We start from the raw sequence: 18,650 nt of genomic DNA on the forward strand, positions 1-18,650 counted from the left end.
TGTCACGCGATGAAATCTGATACCACAAGGTTCGGCGACAACAGACAGCCGGGTAGAAGCATCGATAACTTTCCAGAAACATCGGATACATTCAGGCGCGTCCCTCGCTGTGCGATTACAGTTGTCAAGCGGCGAAACGTGGTCGCCCGATAAAGATAAGTACACGTGTCAATACCCCCCTCTTAAAAAGCATCGACCCGATGCTACATACAAGCGAAATAAAAACACCCGTAGCAAAGAAAACAACAACAAAAAATAAAGAATTTCGTCAGCGTCCGTAAAAGGGTTTAAGGCGCACCACGTGGACCACTTCAGATCGTGCGCGGCGCCGCTGTGAATGCGAAATGCCGTCTGGCACGACCTCATAGTCCAGAGCGCCAATACGTCGGATGACCTTGTAGGGTCCGAAATAGCGTCGGAGTAGTTTCTCACTGAGTCCTCGTCGGCGTATCGGTGTCCAAACCCAAACACGGTCGCCGGGCTGGTACTCAACAAAGCGTCGTCGGAGGTTGTAGTGTCGGCTGTCGGTCCTCTGTTGGTTCTTGATCCGTAGGCGGGCGAGCTGTCGGGCTTCTTCGGCGCGCTCGAGGTAGCTAGCGACGTCAACATTCTCTTCGTCAGTGACGTGGGGCAGCATGGCGTCGAGCGTCGTCGTCGGGTTCCTGCCGTAAACCAGCTTAAACGGCGTGATCTGTGTTGTTTCTTGCACCGCCGTGTTGTAAGCAAATGTCACGTACGGCAGGACGGCATCCCAGGTCTTGTGTTCGACGTCGACGTACATCGCTAGCATGTCGGCGAGGGTCTTATTCAGCCGCTCCGTAAGACCATTCGTCTGCGGGTGGTAGGCCGTGGTCCTCCTGTGCCTTGTCTGACTGTATTTCAGAATGGCTTGGGTGAGCTCCGCTGTAAAGGCCGTTCCTCTGTCGGTGATGAGGACTTCTGGGGCGCCATGTCGAAGCAGGATGTTTTCGACAAAAAATTTCGCCACTTCGGCTGCGCTACCTTTCGGCAGTGCTTTAGTTTCAGCGAAGCGGGTGAGGTAGTCTGTCGCCACGACGATCCACTTATTTCCGGTTGTTGACGTCGGAAAGGGTCCCAGCAAGTCCATCCCGATCTGCTGGAATGGTCGGCAAGGAGGCTCGATTGGCTGTAGTAATCCGGCTGGCCTTGTCGGCGGTGTCTTACGTCGCTGAGAGTCTCGGCATGTTCTGACATAATGGGCGACGTCGGCGGTCAGGCGCGGCCAATAATACTTTTGTTGTATCCTCGAGAGTGTCCGGGAAAAACCGAGGTGTCCAGCGGTCGGATCGTCATGTAGGGCGCGCAATACTTCTGGACGAAGTCCTGACGGGACAACAAGAAGGTAGTTGGCGCGGACTGGTGAAAAGTTCTTCTTCACGAGGAGACTGTTTTGAAGCGTGAAGGAAGATAGTCCGCGCTTAAATGCCCTGGGGACAACGTCGGTGTGCCCTTCCAAATATATCACCAGGCCTTTTAGCTCCGGGTCTGCCCGTTGCTGTTCAGCGAAGTCTTCCGCGCTTATCATGCCAAGGAAGGCATCGTCATCTTCTTGCGGGTCAATGGGGGCGCGCGACAGGCCATCGGCATCGGAGTGTTTTCGTCCGGACTTGTAGGTTACAGTGATATCGTATTCTTGTAGTCTGAGGCTCCACCGCGCCAGTCGTCCTGAAGGATCCTTTATACTCGCTAGCCAACACAAAGCGTGATGGTCACTGACGACTTTGAATGGCCTGCCATAAAGATAAGGGCGAAATTTAGCTGTAGCCCAAACGATGGCGAGGCATTCCTTTTCGGTCGTAGAATAGTTGCCTTCCGCTTTTGACAGCGACCGGCTAGCGTAAGATATCACCTGTTCGACTCCGTTTTTCATCTGGACTAGAACGGCACCGAGGCCTAGGCTACTGGCGTCAGTATGGATTTCTGTATCGGCGTACTCGTCGAAGTGCGCAAGTACCGGCGGCGACTGCATGCGTCGTTTGAGTTCTTCAAATGCGTCGGCCTGCGGCGTTTCCCACTTGAAATCAACATCACATTTAGTTAGACGTGTCAACGGCTCGGCGATGCGTGAAAAGTCCTTGACAAAGCGCCTGTAGTAGGCACACATGCCAAGGAATCTACGCACTGCCTTCTTGTCGGTGGGCTGCGGGAACTTTGCGATGGCAGCTGTTTTCTGCGGGTCGGGGCGTACTCCGGATTTACTGATGACGTGGCCTAGGAACAGAAGCTCGTCGTAAGCGAAGCGGCATTTTTCTGGCTTCAGAGTGAGCCCTCGACGGCCATCCCGTTCGCCATCACCAGGCCGCTACCTGTCGCCGCAGCGCCGACCATACACTGGCCCAGCCCGGGGCCGGTCAGCGAGCCCATATCCGGAAAACTAAAAGCAGCAACCGATGGAGGTGCGGTTGCTGTTCGTCGAACTGACGAAGATCCTCCGCCGCCGCCGAAGACGACGACGAAACGATCTCGACGACATAACAACGACACGCCGCCGTCCCGACGAAGTCAGGAAGGCAAGACTACACCGACGAACGACGACTCCACGACGCGACGTTCCAACTTCAGTTCAACACGACGCAGCCGTGATCCGACGCCACGACCTAACTGCAACGCCAGACAAAGAACCACCGACCTCGACGTGCTTCTCGACGGCCACGCAGTCACTGCCTTAGTCGACACAGGGGCTGATTACTCCGTCATGAGTGGACACATCGCCGCCCAGTTGAAGAAAGTTAAGACTACGTGGGAAGGCCCTCAAATTCGAACCGCTGGAGGACACCTCATCACGCCGTCTGGAGTCTGCACGGCAAGAATTACCATTCATGCCACCTGGGCAGGAGTTTGATCTCCAGTGGCAGTGGCAGGCAAAGTTTTGCTTTTCTTTGTCGCACAGTCGGGGGGAAGCCTGAAGATAAGGAGCTGATGACGCTATAATGACAGTGTAACAGAAAGGACACAAACAAGCAGACTCTGTTTCGAGCTGTCAACTACCATCGCAGCAGCAATGGTGCCTGGACTTATGGCACACAAAATATAAAAGCTGGCAAGTTCTATTAGAAATAAAAATTTTCAGTTTACGCAAATGCAAGGCCACACAACGAGCGATGGAATGAAAAATGATAGCTCTAACATTATGAGGAAGAAAGACAGCAGTATGGCTTAGTAAGCAAACATGGGATAGTCTAGCTCAAATCTAAGAGAAAGAAATGGAGTTGGACAAATCATGTAAAACAAGTGGTCTATCAAACTGAGAGCTCAGTGACAACAGTGGATTAGCGTTGAGATTAGGAAATCTGCAGGCATATACACTAAGATGGAATGCACTGACTCATATATGGGTAATTGGAGATAGCTAGCAGAAGCATCTGTACTGCAGACGATGAAGATTTGGTCATATGATGCTGAGACAGGGTTGTGCATGAAAGAAAAAATGAGGTACTTTAGAAATATTTACAAAATGCTGCAATGAGAAGAATGGCTTAGTTTCTAGAAATGCAACATTCAGTATAAATGATGTGCCCATGGATTTTACAGAGGTACTAGTTGAAGAAATAGATATGACCGGATAATTGTTGACAGAAATTACAGAGCATAATTCGAGTCCACTATGGGACAAGCTCTCTGCTACAAGTACAAAAGTCAAGAACTGTGTCGCTGGCACAATGTCACTTATCAGGAGCCATGGACACAGGGGTGTGCCTTCCCTGCCCATAGCTGATAGCAGCGTCTGCGTAAACTCAACACATCATCTATGCTGGTGCCACCTGAAAACAAAGATAAGGGACTCTCGTGATTTTGCAAACAGAATGGAGATTAGGAAACCACTTAGCCAGCCATAATCAATGTGGAAACACTGCTGCAGATGCCTACAAAGGAGCAGACAAACTAAAGACTAATAATGACGTTTCACGGTCCCTACATATTGAGGATTCCGGAATCAATTATCAGCAATACTCAGTTATAAAGTGCATACTATGTCAATGTATTACACTTTTGCATTGAAATAATATTTTGCAAAACGAGAGGTGCCAGCTAGCATAAATTAAGTTTGCTCAAAGATACAAAATTGCTTTTTTTAGTGACTTAAATTTACAAAGTGCAGGCTGCACATGTAATACACGATGTGCAATTTTACACCAAAGGCATAACCAAAAAAATATTTCCTTTACATGCCTTACACGTTCTGCTTCTTTTTCAGATATTTACGTCCTTTACCAGTAAAATTCCAGGGACATTCCAGGATTATTACTGGTCAACCATCACTACTTGCTAGCAGACGCCGAACAAGTGCGATATTCATGAGGAACATGAAAGCAACATCGCTCAGTAAAGCCAGCTCTAAAAATAGGCCCCGAAAGAAAGCCGAGCCTGCGCGCTCTCGTCGCCGCGGCTCAGAAACGGGAAACAAACAACGCAACATGAGGCAGCACGAAACCATTTCCTTTGTCACGGGAGCAAGCTACACGTCAATGTTCATTCAGTGCATTGGCTTGCATTCAGGCAGCTTGCTGCGCTAGCGACGGGAACCGAAACAGGTCGCAGTTATGTTGCTCAAGCAAAAGGAAGTCAAGCTTCCGTCACTTGTATTCCACTTTGCAAACAACGAACACTGTGACACAAAGCATTCACGGCACCATAGCGCGCACACCCACAGAGCACACTTATTGTAGGCCGTCAGCTCGTCACTTATAGGCACATCAGCGATTGAGGGGTATACTCATGCGAGCGGCAAGACCCGCCGCGGGTCATCAGACAAACTCACCTCGGCACCCTCTTTGCAAAGAGCACTACCGTTGAAAGGAGGCGAGCAGTTTACCGCTTCCAAGCGGTGCGACAGTCTCGACGATCGCAGACTGCTCAGCAACGACACCAGCGTCTCGCTAACATTTCCAGTGAGCTTAAAAGACGGTTCATACCGCCGTAAGGCGAGCTCGGCAAGTTTTGCGATATCCTTGAGTTCGGAGGCAGCACGGGCAGGCTGAAGGCTACACAACACTAGCAGCAGCGCAAATGGCACACATTGTAGGCGTCTTCGATTGCTCGTGGCGCGGTGACAATCGGCTGAAAGAAGCAGGCGCAAATCCCTACGGCGGGATCGTAGTACAAAACACGGAGAGGCCGCCGATGTCCAACACGCACCGTCACGCAGGAGCATCGCGCTTCGAGTCCGTCTGCGCGCACATAAATCCGCAATCAACGGCGACCACGACGGGGACGAATGCATACCGACCTTTGAAAGCCGCCCGCGCCTCCGTGCCGACGCGCGCTCATGAGCGGAAACCACCTGCGCCGCCGTCACGTCACCACCGCCACAAGCATTCGCGTGGCCACGGAACACTCACCACTCTACGCATATTAACCCCATGCACCATAGAGTTTCTAAATAAATACCCTAGAGGGAAATGTGGCGCTAGTGTCTACGGGAGCTGCAATGGAAGCGGTTGTCCCCAACGTTGTCCCAGCATGGGATCGTATCATATCGACAAGCGAATGAAACGCCCTTATGAATTTATCGCGGGCATGCCAGTGCCTTGAGACGCTTGGCGCGTTTCAATTTGGCCACTTGGACAAGCTCAATCGTTGCGATTAATAGCAATTGTACGCGTTCCCGGCATCCTCTGCACTTCGAAGAATATAGATTGCGTTGGAATATACGACAATAAGATTTATATAGCGTAATATACAAAGCCCCAAGAACGTCTGAATCCACAAGCACGAAGATCAGACAAATCCATGTACTTCCCATCGTTCTCTCGTTCATTCCCATGGTAGGGCAACGACTGCAGCGCCAGAGTTCCCTCTAGTAATTTTGTAGGAAACTCTATGCTATGCACCATAGAGTTTCTAAATAAATACCCTAGAGGGAAATGTGGCGCTAGTGTCTACGGGGGTTCTCATGAGCGTTGCCTCAACCCAGGAAACTCTATGCCTCAACCTACACTCTAAGAACAGTTTACACCCTTTGGCTTGCCCCTTCTGCCACACAAAAATAATCGTCATCTGCCTTGATGCGTTTCCTTTCTTTATCGCTGAAAGCCCGGAACTTTCCAGTAACGAACGGCACGCGCGTTATCAGCATAGAACAGTTTACACCCTTTGGAGTGCCTCTTCTGATAACGCGCGTGCCGTTCGTCACTGGAAAGTTCCGGGCTTGCAGCGATAAAGAAAGGAAACGCATCAAGGCAGATGACGATTATTTTTGTGTGGCAGAAGGGGCAAGCAGAAGGGTGTAAACTGTTCTTAGAGTGTAGGAAACTCTATGCTTTAACCCTAAGAAACTCTATGCCTCAACCTACATGGGAATGATGGGAACTACAGCCTTCGGATTGACTTCGGTCTTTAGACTAGTGGCGTTTGCTTCTGGCGCAGTAAAAAAAGCTATACTCAAAGATTATCGAGTAAAATCTAACTCTATTTCTGCAGTATGTTATATAATGTACAACACGCTACGCTACGTAAACTTTGTGTGACTTTGAGATGGAAGCATGGGTTACTATGGTTTGTCACTAGGACACACCAGGGTATGCATACTTGTGCGATTCTGTTCCCAATTTAACGCCAAAGAATAATTATTTTTGCAACAGCAAAACAACCGTACATGTGCTTATATAAGAATACTCATCAAGTATTTCTGGAAATAAAAATGTTGTATTGTGACAAAGCGTTGCGCCCTTGGGCGGAATGCTACAAGTGTCGTCTGCTACGACGCCTGCTCGCTGCATTTTATCATCATCAGCCTAGTTACGCCCACTGCAGGGCAAAGGCCTCTCCCATACTTCTCCAACTACCCCGGTCATGTACTAATTGTGGCCATGTTGTCCCTGCAAACGTCTTAATATCATCCGCCCACCTAACTTTCTGCTGCCCCCTGCTACGCTTCCCTTCCCTTGGAATCCAGTCCGTAACCCTTAATCACCATCGGTTATCTTCCCTCCTCATTACATGTCCGGCCCATGCCCATTTCTTTTTCTTGATTTCAACTAAGATGTCATTTACCCGCGTTTGTTGCCTCACCCAATCTGCTCTTTTCTTATCCCTTAACGTTACATCCATCATTCTTCTTTCCATAGCTCGTTGCGTCGTCCTCAATTTCAGCAGAACCCTTTTCGTAAGCCTCCAGGTTTCTGCCCTAATGCGAGTACTGGTAACACACAGCTGTTATACACTTTCCTTTTCAGGGATAGTGGCAACCTGCTGTTCATGATTTGAGAATGCCTGCCAAACGCACCCCAGCCCGATCTTATTCTTCTGGTTATTTCAGTCTCATGATCCGGATCCGTGGTCACTACCTGCCCTAAGTAGATGTATTCCCTTACCACTTCCAGTGCCTCGCTACCTATTGTAAACTGATGTTCTCTTCCGAGACTGTTAAACATTACTTTAGTTTTCTGCAGATTAATTTTCAGACCCACCCTTCTGCTTTGCCTCTCCAGGTCAGTGAGCATGCATTGCAATTGGCCCCTGAGTTACTAAGCAAGGCAATATCATCAGCGAATCACAAGATTCTCCATCAACTTTTATCCCCAATTCTTCCCACTCCAGGTGTCTGAATACCTCCTGTAAACATGCTGTGAATAGCATTGGAGAGATCGTATCTCCCTGTCTGTCGCCTTTCTTTATTGGGATTTTGTTGCTTTCTTTGTGGAGTACTACAGTGGCTGTGGAGCCGCTATAGATATCTTCCAGTATTTTTACATATGGCTCATCTACACCCTGATTCCGTAATGCCTCCACGACTGCTGAGGTTTCGACTGAATCAAACGCTTCCTCGTAATCAATGAAAGCTATATATAAGGGTTGGTTATATTCTGCACATTTCTCTATCACATGATTGATAGTGTGAATATGGTCTATTGTTGAGTAGCCTTTACGGATTCCTGCCTGGCCCTTTGGTTGACAGAAGTCTAAGGTGTTCCTGATTCTATTTGCAATTACCTTAGTAAATACTTTGTAGGCAACGGACAGTAAGCTGATCGGTCTATAATTTTTCAAGTCTTTGGCGTCCCCTTTCTTATGGATTAGGATTATGTTAGCGTTCTTCCAAGATTCCGGTACGCTCGAGGTTATGAGGCATTGCGTATACAGGGTGGCCAGTTTCTCTAGAACAATGTAACCACCATCCTTCAACAAATCTGCTGTTACCTGATCCTCCCCAGCTGCCTTCCCCCTTTGCATAGCGCCTAAGGCTTTCTTTACTTCTTCTGGCGTTACCTGTGGAATTTCGAATTCCTCTAGGCTATTCTCTCTTCCACAATCGTCGTGGGTGCCACTGGTACTGTATAAATCTCTATAGAACTCCTCAGCCACTTGAACTATCTCATCCATATTAGTAACGATATTGCCAGCTTTGTCTCTTAACGCACACATCTGATTCTTGCCTATTCCTAGTTTCTCCTTCACTGTTTTTAGACTTCCTCCGTTCTTGAGAGCCTGTTCAATTCTATCCATATTATAGTTCCTGATGTCCGCTGTGTTACACTTGTTGATTAACTTAGAAAGTTCTGCCAGTTCTATTCTAGCTGTAGGGTTAGAGGCTTTCACACATTGGCGTTTCTTGATCAGATCTTTCGTCTCCTGCGATAGCTTACTGGTTTCCTGTCTAACGGCGTTACCACCGACTTCTATTGCGCACTCCTTAATGATGCCCATGAGATTTAGGAGTTAGTGGTGCTTGAATCCTGTAAATTAAATAAAGTATATTTCTTTCTGGTGTTTTTACATGCATATTAAGAGACACACAGGTCAACTGTAACATATCATGCGGCTTTGGTAAGTACAAACAACAACAGTGACATGCTTCCATAGTTCACAACAGGCATGTAGCCAGGATTTTGTTTGGCTCGCAACTACTGAAAGAGGGGGGTGGGGGGTGAAGGGGAAAACGCCACAGGTGGGAGAGGTGGTAAAGGATGTCCCAGCAAAACTGAAGATTTCCTGGGGGACTGGGCCACTCCAACCACTGGCTATGTGCCTGGTACACAGCCATAATTAATGGTCTTTTCCTAAATCTATTCATTTACTAGGAACAACCTGAGGGCCCTGAAAGGGGCATTGTATAAGGGAAAATAAGTTAAAAACAGCTGTCGCGAAGTATCCTCTTTACACTGCTTGCACACAATCTGAGTTGGAAGGCTGCTGGATATCTGCATGAGAGTGAAGTGTTTGCAAGCGCATCCATGTAACACTGGTCTTTTTCTCCCTGAGTCTTGTTGTATTATTCCATTCCGAACTTGCAGACTGACTGTTTCCTTCACAACTCGAAATGGCACATTCCCCAGAGAGATTTGACATCCGCAGTGGATTGTGGAGAAGACGACATTGGCTGAAAATAAACAATAAAGTCGATTTAATGACGACGCCTAGTTTTATGCATGGCAGAGGCAATATCGAATCTGGCTTTTGTTTTTGATTATGGGCACCAAATAAACCTTAAGCTCTGCATGCCTCTGACTAGAAATTCTGGCTCTCCTCAGTCATAATAATAATAATTATTATTATTAATAACCCAGACTTTTTTCTGTGGTCTTAAGTAACAACTTGCAAGCAGCGCCAAAAAACCAACATGTTACAGTTTGGATGGGCCTTGGGATCTTAATATAACACGACAAGAAAGCTCGACGCTGACGATTCAGCTTCTCGTATACAGAGTTCAACATCAGGCCTATGCCTTGTAGCAGGACCACGGATGGCACAGACGGCCGTGTCACGACATGGAGTACAGCTATGGCGGCCGTTCTAGCCACACAGTACAGCCCCACCGAAATTCGTGTCCCGTGTTGCGCACGATTGCTTTCTCAGTATTAAAAAAAAGCGCAGATGCATGCAAAACAAACGCCCAAGCGCAGCTCTGTCTTGAATTCAAATCAAATATGTAAAGAGCACAGGGGCAGGCCTTTCATTTTTTGTATTCGTGGTTACCTTGCGTGCGCGGTTGTAATCATGACTGAAAACCGAAAAATAACAGTTGTTAATTTTACGTTTATCGGAATTTCTGAAGATAAGGTCATGTCGCGGTAACCAGAACAATACTCCACTCAAACCGAATTAAAACGGTGCTAGGGGAACTCTGAACCGGTAACCAGAACAATATATAACCTCATCTTCAAAAAGGCGAATCAAGATGAATCAATTGTCTAGCGTTGCGCACTAACCGCAACCGAAAACAAGTCGTTCTGCCAGGTTGAGTCCCTGGTTAAAATTACTACTGCGTTTTACAATGTTAAATCTACACGCAGGGCGAAACATTAAGAAGCAGTCGATACATCCTTACATTTAGACGACTTGTTCAGGTCTGATGTCCGCAGAGCGTACCTCTCGTTGACGGCAGCCAAGGACTTCTCAAAAAGCTTATCGTCTGACTTCAGGTAGCCATGGGAGAGAGGCTCGCTCATCGTTGCATTCCGCGCATTCACCGGCGAAACAAAACGCGCGCCGCGATTATCGTACGCGCGCCGACATTTCACCATAGAATAAAGAACAACTTTAGGGAAGGGAAACTACCTTTGGCAGTGGTTCGAAAATAAGCAGCGGCAGCGCATGGAACTAACTTTCGGGGACGCCAGATGACGTTGCTCAATCCGGAAGCGGAAGTGCAAACTTTTTTTTTTTAGCGCAAAATTCAATATGGCCGTTTTTTGCCGGTCGCGTACGCTGGTACGTGCCGCGCTTGCCCTGCAGGCTATGCGGCATGCCTCAATGCCTTCGCTGCCGCTTAGCTGGTGCGTTCTAATTGCCAAGAGCCTCTACTGACGCCCATACAAACAAGCCACAAGTGAGTGAACAGAACGCGCGACTTTATTGGCAGAAGACAAGCAGTGTACATTCTCGTGCAATAGCAGAAATAAAATTTGCATGTCGAGATACGCTGGAATCATTGACGCGAGCTCGTAAACGGCTCACCGTCGTCGTCGCACGTGGTGGTCAGGTTAACGAGCAAGAACCAGCAGCGGAAACATATTGGACAGAGTGTGCCACTTATTTGCAGCGACAGTCGCCGTTAAAAATGCCCAAATTGCATTGCGAAGCAATCGGGAGACGCAGGCATCTGCTGCCGCAGCCTACACAGCGACATGGGCTACCCCAGATTTTAGCCGTTCACTCCTTTCCAACCTGCACGTTTCTTTTCTTTCGGGGGCCGCTAATGTGTGGCTCACACTTGGTGTCTCACATTGTCTCGCTATGGACAAGTCGCTTTCGTGGGCATCGCCTCCATCAGCTACTTTTGCGGGCCTTTCCACCCATGTAGCTATCAACTTCATACGCATCGGACTATGTAAGCACGTATGCTGGTCTCCGTTCATGCCTAATCGCGGCCGAGAAAGGCCAGAGGCACAATATGCCCATTACTGCAGCAGGAAAGCGCGAACGGGGAGCACGAATCACGGTGCATGAAAATTGGGAGTCTATGTCGCTGTGCAGGCTGCAGGAGCGAATGCTTACTTCGAGAGACTGCTTCCCAGTGCAACCGACCAGGCCGCAATATTCTAAAAACATAACACTGCGACCATAACCAAGTGACATAACAGCAAAATTAAACAGCAATCAGTCACCGCATGAGGTTCAGACAATACGTTATACATTGGCGACGAACTATATGGCAACAGTGAGCATTCACATACACGGGTCTCTTAGGGTACATTGAGCTGCCTACCTACAGGCGTAGTGCCCGACTTCGTCGCACGTGGTGGTCTACTAACGAGCAACAACCAGCAGCAGAAACAGATTGGACAGAGTGTCCCACCTGTTTGCGGCGACGGTCGCTGTTAAAGATGAGCAATTTGCAGTGCAAAGCAGTCGGGTGACGCAGGCATCTGCTGCCGCAGCCTACACAGTGACATGGACTACCCATCATTTTAGCATTGACACCTTTCCAGCCTGCATGTTTCTTTCTTTTGGAGGCCGCTAATGTGTGGCTCACACTTGGTGTCCCACATTGTCTCAATATGGACAAGTCGCTTTCGTGGGCATCACCTTCATCAGCCACTTTTGCGGGCCTTTCCACCCAACTTCATACAGGTCCGACCATGTAAGCACTTATGCTGGTCTCCGTTCATGCCTAATCGCGGCCGAGAAAGGCCAGAGGCACAATTTGCCCATGGCTGCAGCAGGAAAGGGTGAATGGGGAGCACGAATCACGGTGTGCGTAAATTGGGAGTCTATGTCGCTGTGCAGACTGCAGGATCAAATTCTTACTTCGAGAGGCTGCTTCCCAGTTCAACCGACCAGGCCGCAATATTCGAAAAACATAACACTGCGACCATAATCAAGTGACATAACAGCAAAATTAAACAGCAATCAGTCACCGCATGAGGTTCAGACAATACATCATACATTGGCGACGAACCATATGGCAACAGTGAGCATTCACATACACGGGTCTCTTAGGGTACATTGAGCTGCCTACCTACAGGCGTAGTGCCCGACTTCGTCGCACGTGGTGGTCTACTAACGAGCAACAACCAGCAGCAGAAACAGATTGGACAGAGTGTCCCACCTGTTTGCGGCGACAGTCGCTGTTAAAGATGAGCAACTTGCAGTGCAAAGCAGTCGGGTGACGCAGGCATCTGCTGCCGCAGCCTACACAGCGACATGGACTACCCATCATTTTAGCATTGACTCCTTTCCAGCCTGCATGTTTCTTTTCTTTTGGAGGCCGCTAATGTGTGGCTCACACTTGGTGTTCCACATTGTCTCAATATGGACAAGTCGCTTTCGTGGGCATCACCTTCATCGGCCACTTTTGCGGGCCTTTCCACCCAACTTCATACACGTCCGACCATGTAAGCACTTATGCTGGTCACCGTTCATGCCTAATCGCGGCCGAGAAAGGCTAGAGGCACAATTTGCCCATGGCTGCAGCAGGAAAGGGTGAACGGGGAGAACGAATCACGGTGTGCGTAAATTGGGAGTCTATGTCGCTGTGCAGACTGCAGGATCAAATTCTTACTTCGAGAGGCTGCTTCCCAGTGCAACCGACCAGGCAGCAATATTCGAAAAACATAAAACTGCGACCGTAACCAAGTGACATAACAGCAAAATTAAACGGCAATCAGTCACCGCTTGAGGTTCAGACAATACATTATACATTGGCTACGAACCATCTTACAGGCATAATGCTTGCCTTTGTCACATGTGGTGGTCTGGTAACGAGCGACAACCTGCGGTACAAACAGATTGGACAGAGCCTTGCACCTGTTTGAACAAACAGTTGCCGTTGAAGATGAGCAACTTCCATTGCGAAGCAATCAGGTGACGCAGGCATCTGCTGCCGCAACCAACACAGCGACATGGACTACCCGGCATTTTAGCGTTAACTCCTTTCCAACCTGCACATTTATTTTCTTTCGGGGGCCGCCATGTGTGGCTCACACTTTGTGTCCCACTTTGTCGCAATGTGGACAAGTCGCTTTTGTGGGCATCACCTTCGGCAGCCATTCTTGCGGGCCTTTCCACCCATACGGCTATCAACTTCATACACTTCGAACCATGTAAGCACATATGCTGGTCTCCGTTTTGAGCAAATCATGGCCGAGGTAGGCCACAAGCACAATTTGCCCATGGCTGCAGCAGGCCAGAACGAACGGGGCGCACCAGTTACGGTGTGTGTATACTGGGAGCCTATGTCGCTTTGCGGACTGCAGGAGCAAATGCTTACCTCGAGGGACTGCTTACCAATGCAACTGACCAGGCCCCTACATCTGTAACACAGTTACCACAACCAAGTGTGGCAGCAAAACCAGATTCTGCAATCAATCACTTCACTGTAGCTTGCACAAAGACCCAGGCTATCAAGGAAGAGGAGCAATCATCAACGAGACTAGGAATATGGAAAATGAGAAAGCTTGCATTCAAGAGAGAAGCCACTCTGCTCTGCAAGCATTGAAGGCTAAAAACACCAAGAAAAGTAAAATGGTGCATAGCACATGTGCATAGGTTAATGCAAGACGCATGCCGATGCTGCATCAGCTATTTCAGGAGAGTAATTGCGCATGACAACATACACTAGAAGATACTGCTACAGATATGTTAGGCTGCTAGACAGTGACTGGTATTAAGTATCAGCGAAATATCCAAATATAAAGGTTGACCTTTATATTTGGATGAGGATGAATAACCTCTAACAAAAATGGGCAATGAGAAAGCTTGCATTTATAGAAGAAAAATTGCACTTCGCACAAACGGAATTAACATGGCTTGGAAGCTGATTAAGGACGAACTGATGAAACTCAATCTTTTGGCCAGCGTCGTCCGTGCTTGGTCAGATGTTGCAGGTGCATCTGAAGACGAAGAATTTCTAGAAAGTCCTTTTTGAGTTACTTGGATGACTCAGCCAAATGTCCGTGCTGGTGGAATGGTGGCTGAAGCTCTTTGCAGTCTTAACACAGTCCTTTGCAGACTTGATATCTCATCCATATTCTTGTGCATGTGCTTCTTTGTTCTTGGTGTAAAAGCCTTGCAAATTCGGCTCCAGCCCCTTCCTGTTGGTGCAGATAGGAGCTCCTGTGATGACCAAGATGTGCTTGGCATAGACTCTGTTGGGGCAAAACGGTGACACGTGAGATACAGCACAGATTAGCCAAATTTATGTGGGTTTTATATGTTCGAACCAATTATACTGAACCATATATATGAACAAACATTCATATCTGCTGCAAACAGCAAGCCAATACAGCATAGATCAAACATATTTATTTCTGAACCATATGTTGTTAATAATAATATTTGGGGTTTTACGTGCCAAAACCACTTTCTGATTATGAGGCACGCCGTAGTGGAGGACTCCGGAAATTTTGACCACCTGGGGTTCTTTAACGTGCACCTAAATCTAAGCACACGGGTGTACCATATGTTGTTTACCTTGTAGTAGTAGCCAATGTCCACACAATGACCTTGTCGTAGCAGGCAGCAGCTTCTGTTTAGTGCGTGGAGTGTGTTGCTTTATACTGGTGCCGTCCTCATTACTGCATGTCTGGAACAGAAATTTTTTGACTGAATCAGAAATTGAAAAAGCAAAGTTTTGCAATATGAAATGCAAAAAGGTGTGACATATATGTTGTAATGATTTGCGACTACAGAACACATGCAAATGTACACTGTCTATTCTAGGGTGCTTAAGCAGCATGTTAAATAAATATTGCTATTGCCCATAAAATTGATGTCTGCCTAACTACAATGCATGTCAACAGCGCAAGTACTATTAAGATCACAAATGAGAACATTTGTGGGTTCATTTATGCTCTAGAAGTGATCACACTGCTAGTTACTCAAGCAAATGCATGAAAGTCATGAAGCTATTAGAACTGATGCATTATTTTTCTCCACGAACGTGATGCACCGCTTCACTACTGCAAAAATAAATGCCCTACGGTAAACCAATCTGAACAGCAAGAACATTTGGAACCAACAAGTACGAAATATGGGTGAATTATCATGCTTGCAACTGTTTAATACATTAAATTCTGTACTTTCACTTCATTTTACCAAAGGATTATTCGGTTTTGTGGACGAAAGACGTTGCCGGCCGACTCGAAAAAAAAGTTTAATATGTATATTGATAAGGCTACTCAGTCACCTACAACCACGGCTACAATAACATGAAAAATGAGACGCGCGTTCCGATATCGCTCTTTCTTTCCTGATTGTGTGTGTAAACCAAACGACAGCCTCGCAAGTAAAGGTTTATTTAGGAAACAGCAACTGAGATCCTCACTGCCCATATGTAATGCAGGATCTAGTTCGTTAACTTGTGCCCGCCTGGAAGGTAATGAGACGGATATTATATAACGATTGAAGCAGCGGTGTTAAACGACTCACCGTTATTGCCGTTGTCAGCCGCAGCAAAATCCAGCTCCCGTTTCGATGCAGACCTGTTCCGAATGGCTCACGACCGAAACCCAACTGCCGGGCTTACATGTCCGCTTGCAAACACGTAACTTCACCCCAAGTTACATAGAAGCGCAAGAAACTAGTTTTAGAAACAAAGAAGCAACCAGTCTTGAGTGTACGAACGAATGAATCCGTGCCGCCGTGCACTCGGAAATACCGGTAAAAATTTTAAATCCAGGCCAGAGGTCACGTGAAAGATCGATGATGCTGAACGCTATTTGCGTTCATAATGGCGAAGAAACAATAAACTTACTAACAAAGAGTACAATATCTAATTAGCAATGATAATTTTGCCCTGTTTTTATGTAAAAGAAAATGCTTCGGTAATTGTAAGAGAAAGTTTGTAAGATAAAATTGCGCTTATTACGACGCCTCTACCGGGAAATGTTGGAACTAACGAACGCATCCCGAGGTGATGCTACTAGGTCGGCTTTGTTAGCAGCGGCGCGCGGTCGATTTTTTCGCCCTCTGTGGCCATTAGTTGAACTTGAGTGTACGGGGCCTATTTCACTCCACTGAAGCGCCGCACATCGACCGCGCCGCCAAACAGAGGGAGAAAAAAAAGAAAATGGTGATACGTCATCGAGGCGAGGCTCCGCCCCTGCACGGATTTGTTGTGAAAACAGTCGCACCCGTTCTGATGTGCGCCCAGTGTGTGCATCCTTGTGCACGTCACGTCGCAGCGCTAGTGCGTGCGTCATTGTGCACGTGGCAGTGTAGCCAAAGGCTAGGAGGTGACGCCACGCACGTCACGAGTGTATAAAGTGAGTGCATTGTCGCTGAGTGGTCTATTGAATTATGAACTCCTTGTGGGCATATGAAGACACTGAGATGCTTGGCACATTTTCGTTTGGCCTCACCCAGGCACAGAAAAGCGGGCGAGAGCTTGCACAGACAAGGAATGTGGAGAGAAAAAAAAAACATTTCAGCAAAAGGACTAATGCTTTCGCATTCCCACACATAAGCAGTCATAAATGTCCCTGCCGAATTTATTATATCAGTATGCCTTGCGTGGGGCAATTCTAACTCTCCAATTATTGTATTTGCAATTCACTGCTGAATTCTGTGATTGGACCCTTCACTGATATACAGGGTGTCCCAGCTAACTTTGGACAGAGTTTAAATATATGCGAATGCCACACAGCTGAACAGAACCAAGGTAATGTTGTTTGCCGACACTTGGAGATACTCACATTACTCCTTTTTCGTTCTACCTATATACATAATTAGTCCTAATTAATTAATCAGCTTCTCAAATGTTGTAGTTAGATTAAAGGTGTCAATGAAAAAATTGTAGAGCAACATGAACTCCCAATACAGCTTTCTGTTGCTCAATACGTGCTACACAAAAGTGTTTTGCTGAGCATGAAAGAAGCCCACGAATAGACGCAAAGTGCCTCAAACGGCCAGTCACACAACAGTTTTGCATGCAATTGCGGGCTTCTTTCACACTCGTAAAACACTTTTATGTAGCATGTATTAAGCAACAGAAAGCAGCATAGGGAGTTTTTCGTGTCACTCTACAATTTTCTCAAGGACACCTTTAATCTACTTATAATATTTGAGAAGTTGATTAATTAAGTAAGACTAATCATTTAATTAGGTGGAATTAAGAATATAATTTAGGTATCTCCAAGCAATGGCAAACATTACCTTTGTTCTGTCCAGCTACGTGACATTTGCATATTTCTAATGTATGGCTAAATTACCTGGGACACCTTGTGTATGTGTGTGCATATATATATATATATATATATATATATATATATATATATATATATATATATATATATAGAACTTGAGTGGTGCTACAAGGTAAACAGAACAAGTATTTAATTTCAACTGTGTCTTTATCTAATTGCCTAGATTGGCTGGAGTCAGCGTAAGCTGAAACTGCGGATGCTATGCCCTCGGCGTGAGGTATGTTGGTGTACAAAGATGCGACATCCATAGTGACCAAGTAACCCCCCGCCGGTACCGTCAGGTTTGATACCTCCCGAAGGAAATGATTTGTGTCTTTAATGTACGAGGGAAATGAAGATGGGATGTCCTTAATGAGACTGTCAATAAAGCTGGATATTTTCTCAGTCACTGTTCCATTACTGGAAACATTACATATATATATATATATATATATATATATGTTTGACGTAGTAGTTCTGCGGAAACCCGCAAGGTGGAGAGAAGTAATGAATAAAGGGAAAATCAGACATCCACTCGTTCGCAGCAATTGCTACAAAGGAAACCCATACGGGTTCCTCGAAAGAAAAGCCTCATAATTGAAGAAAAATTTGTCCTGGTCCACAACTCGAACCCAGGACCACCGCCTTTCCGGGGCAGCCACTCTACCATCTGCGCAAACCAGGCGGCTAGCAGATGGCAGGGCAAAGCCGAATTTGTCGACAACACGAAGCAAAGGCAAGTGTTTGACGTAGTAGTTCTGCGGAAACCCGCAAGGTGGAGAGAAGTAATGAATAAAGGGAAAATCAGACATCCACTCGTTCGTAGCATCCACTCGTTTGTGTGTGTGTGTGTGCGTGCACTATAATACTGGTCACCACCCTATGAAGGGGACCCCTCCATTGAAGGGATACGTTAAACCGTGTGTGGAACACATCTGAATCTAATCAGGAGCCAGATTTTGCTGCAACTAAGGATGGCATTACTGGTGAGTCGTTTAAAATCGTTGTTTGAATTGTTATGTAATATTCACCTTGTTAACTTACAGGCAGAGACAATTTATTGAA

General features: G+C 46.9%; 1 protein-coding gene and 2 long non-coding RNA genes across 10 annotated transcripts in view; 1 reads left to right on the forward strand and 2 right to left on the reverse strand.

Annotated features, from left to right (window-relative positions):
• The window catches only part of LOC135909192 (metal cation symporter ZIP14-like), a 187,507-nt gene extending 176,982 nt beyond the window's left edge, over positions 1–10,525 (reverse strand). For 2 of the 8 annotated variants that reach the window (XM_065441020.2, XM_065441024.2), the window contains exon 1: positions 4,781–5,442. In XM_065441020.2, the coding sequence (XP_065297092.1) occupies positions 4,781–5,242 (462 nt within the window). In that variant the 5' untranslated portion in view covers positions 5,243–5,442. Of the gene's footprint in view, positions 1–4,780; positions 5,472–10,288 lie in introns of those variants that run through there. The other 6 variants (XM_065441021.2, XM_065441017.2, XM_065441019.2 and 3 more) reach the window with 6 other exon arrangements.
• Positions 10,526–10,794: 269 nt separating this feature from the next.
• LOC135906142 (uncharacterized) lies at positions 10,795–16,033 on the reverse strand. The gene is made up of 3 exons (XR_010565651.2): positions 15,832–16,033; positions 14,875–14,986; positions 10,795–14,549 (listed from the first exon to the last, which is right to left on the reverse strand). It is a non-coding gene; the product is annotated as an uncharacterized lncRNA (long non-coding RNA).
• A 445-nt stretch (positions 16,034–16,478) lies between these two features.
• Positions 16,479–17,990, forward strand: LOC135906141 (uncharacterized). The gene is made up of 2 exons (XR_010565650.1): positions 16,479–16,667; positions 17,770–17,990. It is a non-coding gene; the product is annotated as an uncharacterized lncRNA (long non-coding RNA).
• The last annotated feature ends 660 nt before the right edge of the window (positions 17,991–18,650 follow it).

Source organism: Dermacentor albipictus, chromosome 9, assembly GCF_038994185.2.
Source record: "Dermacentor albipictus isolate Rhodes 1998 colony chromosome 9, USDA_Dalb.pri_finalv2, whole genome shotgun sequence".
Classification (NCBI taxonomy): Eukaryota; Metazoa; Arthropoda; class Arachnida; order Ixodida; family Ixodidae; genus Dermacentor; species Dermacentor albipictus.